This window comes from Hemiscyllium ocellatum, chromosome 1 (assembly GCF_020745735.1).
Source record: "Hemiscyllium ocellatum isolate sHemOce1 chromosome 1, sHemOce1.pat.X.cur, whole genome shotgun sequence".
Classification (NCBI taxonomy): Eukaryota; Metazoa; Chordata; class Chondrichthyes; order Orectolobiformes; family Hemiscylliidae; genus Hemiscyllium; species Hemiscyllium ocellatum.
The window spans coordinates 116551694-116555527 of record NC_083401.1 but is presented as its reverse complement, the minus strand read 5'-3'; the positions used below and the strand labels follow the sequence as shown (position 1 = coordinate 116555527).

At 48.0% G+C, this 3834-nt stretch overlaps 1 protein-coding gene across 1 annotated transcript; it reads left to right on the top strand.

Annotated features, from left to right (window-relative positions):
• Positions 1-229: 229 nt before the first annotated feature.
• Positions 230-2939, top strand: LOC132819748 (extracellular superoxide dismutase [Cu-Zn]-like). The gene has a single exon (XM_060831462.1). The coding sequence runs from the start codon at positions 356-358 to the stop codon at positions 1052-1054; it is 699 nt and encodes a 232-aa protein (XP_060687445.1). The 5' UTR covers positions 230-355; the 3' UTR covers positions 1055-2939.
• Positions 2940-3834: the final 895 nt, after the last annotated feature.

The window sequence follows — 3834 nt, the reverse complement described above, 5'->3', positions numbered from 1 at the left end:
GGGTCATCCAGTATCTGCCTATTTCTGAAGGATTTCCCTTGATAGCTGCGCAAACATTTTCTTGAGGGCTTTCGCCTCTGCAACTTCGGCTGTAAGTGCTCGTGGTAAACAGCAGCACCTTGCCACACGTACATGTACTTAACTTTGGTTTCGGGTCCTCAAGCAGAAAGCGAGCTCTCAGCTGCCAGCTCATAGGAGGGACTGCTGGAACTGGCGAGCTGACGTGTTGTCCCTGCTTGTGTAACTTGGGAAGTAACTCCTGTATTTATTGCCCTGCGTTCCCCTGGGCGAAACAGTGCAGGAACGACCTCTTCACATTCACAGACAGCAAGCCTGTTCTCGCCGGGGCCAGAACATGAAATACTTAAACGGGACAGGAAACTTGTACAGTTCAGGGCTGCAGTTGCTGCTGCTGGCGGGGACCCTCGCACTGCAAGTGCCCCAGGCCCTGGGCTACTTCAACACCAAGGCCATTGCTGGGATGTCAGACCAGATCAGGGGCACTTGGCTGAAGCTGAGACCTCTGCTGTCCCCTCGGGACTTGCCCGGGCTCTTTGCCGTGTGTCACATCCAGCCCAGCTCTGACCTGAGGGCCGGTCTGCCCGCTGTCAGCGGCTACATCCTCTTCCACCAGAAGAGTCCCCGGAGCAGCCTGGAGGCATACTTCGAGCTGCAAGGCTTCCCGATGGACGACACCCAGTCCGAGCGAGCGATCCACGTCCATCAGTTCGGGGACCTGAGCGGCGGCTGCGGCTCCACCGGACCCCACTTCAACCCGTTCGGCGTGGACCACCCGAACCACCCCGGGGACTTCCACAACTTCAAGGTGAGGAACGGCAAGATCATCAAGCACCTCACCCACCTGAAAGCCAACCTGTACGGACCTCACACCATCCTGGGCCGCGGGGTGGTGGTCCATCAGGGCAAGGATGACATGGGCTTGGGGGGGCACCCGGAGAGTCTCCAGAGCGGGAACTCCGGGCCAAGGCTGGCCTGCTGTACGATTGGACTCAGCAAAGGAGACCTTTGGCAGCAAATGGTGCAGAAGGTGTGAAGCTGCTGAATCGTCGATTCTCCTGCTCCTCGGTTGCTGCCTGACCTGCTGTGCTTTTCCAGCACCACTCTCCCGGCTCTGACCTCCAGCATTTGCAATCCTTACTTTCTCCCTGCTGATCTGCGCCAGGCCAGTTCGATTTGTTCTCAACTTAAACAATGTAGAAGTTTCGCTTGCACCGACAGGCACGGCTCTTTTTGACATATGTTGCCTCATTTAATCGGCAAACGCTAACAACCTTAGTAAGTAACGCACACCTTCCCAATGCGGACACCCAGGGTGTAATTCTGGATTAATGGTGCTGGAAGAGCACAGCAGTTCAGGCAGCGTCCGAGAAGCAGTAAAATCGACATTTCGGGCAAAATCCGAATTGTAGTCTCATCCACATTTCCTCTCATCCACATCCCGCACCTCCGCCCTCAGACCCCACCCCTCCAACCGTAACAAGGACAGAATCCCCCTGGTGCTCACCTTCCACCCTACGAACCTTCACATAAACCAAATCATCCGCTGACATTTCCGCCACCTCCAAACAGACCCCACCACCAGGGATATATTTCCCTCCCCTACCCCTTTGCGCCTTCCACAAAGACCGTTCCCTCCGTGACTACCTGGTCAGGTCCACGCCCCCCTACAACCCACCCTCCCATCCTGGCACCTTCCCCTGCCACCGCAGGAATTGCAAAACCTGCGTCCACACCTCCTCCCTCACCTCTATCCAAGGCCCTAAAGGAGCCTTCCACATCCATCAAAGTTTTACCTGCACATCCACTAATATCATTTATTTTATCCATTGCTCCCGATGCGGTCTCCTCTACATTGGGGAGACTGGACGTCTCCTAGCAGAGCGCTTTAGGGAACATCTCCGGGACACCTGCACCAATCAACCACACCGCTCCGTGTCCCAACATTTCAACATCCCCTCCCACTCTCACGAAGACATGGCGGTTATGGGCCTCCTTCAGCGCCGCTCCCTCATCACCAGGCACCTGGAGGAAGAATGCCTCATCTTCCGCCTCGGAACAATTCAACCCCAGGGCATCAATGTGGACTTCAACAGTTTCCTCATTTCCCCTTCCCCCACCTCACCCCAATTCCAAACATTCAGCTCAGCACTGTCCCCATGACTTGTCCTATCTGCCTATCATCTTTTCCACCCATCCAACCACACTCTCCCCCGCCCCCGACCTATCACCTTCACCCCCTCCCCCACTCACCTATTGTACTCTATGCTACTTTCTCCCCACCCCACCCTCCTCTCATATATCTCTCCACACTTCAGACTCTCTGCCTGTATTCCTGATTAAGGGCTTTTGCCCAAAACCTCGATTTTACTGCTCCTCGGATGCTGCCTGAACTGCTGTGCTCTTCCAGCACCACTAATCCAGAATCTGGTTTCCAACATCTACAGTCATTATTTTTACCTGGGTGTAATTGTCCATTTAATCTTACAGCATGAACAATCACTTTCACTTTTTATCTGCGTGGCATTGCTTATCGATATTTGTCCAAAACCGCGGGGATTGGGAGACGGCGTGATCAGAAGAAACAGCAAGTCAAGTTCTGGGATGACTTAATATCACGAGTTGCATTTACCATTCATTATAATTTCTGCTGTCATTTTCTACTGAGGTAGTTTATTAGTTCTTTTTGTAACTTTCACGAGTTATTCTAAATGAATCTGTGACGTAGAGGAGCTGATACACTGCCATGATTGAGTTTCAAGGATAAGCCGCACGGAGTTCTTATGCGTTTCTATTTGGCGACTTGTTTGGTTAAAGAGTGTGTATCAGAACGTTACATTCTAAGATACTTTTCAAGGATTTCATCAGTCATATTTCAATGATAACATTTTATGTCTTAGAACATGCAAATTTTAATAAACTCATTATCTTGCAATTTTACTTTGTGTCATTCACTTCATTTCTATAAAAATGTTGCAGAGTTGTAATAGAACTATTGATCAGGATGTTTTGACTTGTACAAAAATAAATTCTGGGAGAGTAAATTTTAATTCATTGAGCAACAAAAACTATTTAGGGAAGTTTGTTTTGTGTATTTTCTTTTGCAATGAGTGATTACTAGAGGCTAATATTAGAGTGCTGGTTAAATGGATGGTAGATTCTCAAGACATTTAGGAAGTGTTTGAATGAGTACATGAACTGCCATAACACACAAGGCTATCAGTCAAGTGCTGGTAAATGGATCATTATAAATAGATTCTTGATGACTGGCAGGTACATGTTGGGCTGAACTGCCCTCTTCCATGCTGATAAAGCTCTGACTTCATGGGTAGCAAAATACATTTCTGAACTAATGAGTTCTAGGAGAAGTGACCTGCTACTTCAATCTTTTTCTTTGTTTGCTTTATTGTTTTTTTTCCCCAAATTAGCAATTAATGTATAATACTGTTTGAACTTCAATCTACACTGCCACACCCCAGTGACAGAACCAAACATAACAATCAATACTTAAAGAACCAGTGAGTTCATGCACTTGTGTGAAGTTAAATAGTTATCAGTTCAAACCCTACACAAGTGTCATTCATCTCCTTCAGTGAAGTACTGTGGAAATTCTATATTGCCATTGGGGTTATATTTCAGCTGAGCCACAAAACTGAAAGGGACCTGATCAACTAATTCATCAAAATTAACAATTTAAAGAGAGGCAGGGAACTTACAGTCATCCAAAATTATTTTAAAAAATGACTTTACTCCCAAAAGTAAATCATTTGTTTTAAAATCAGTTGGAAGATTCTAAGGATATAAAAGTGGCTGTCA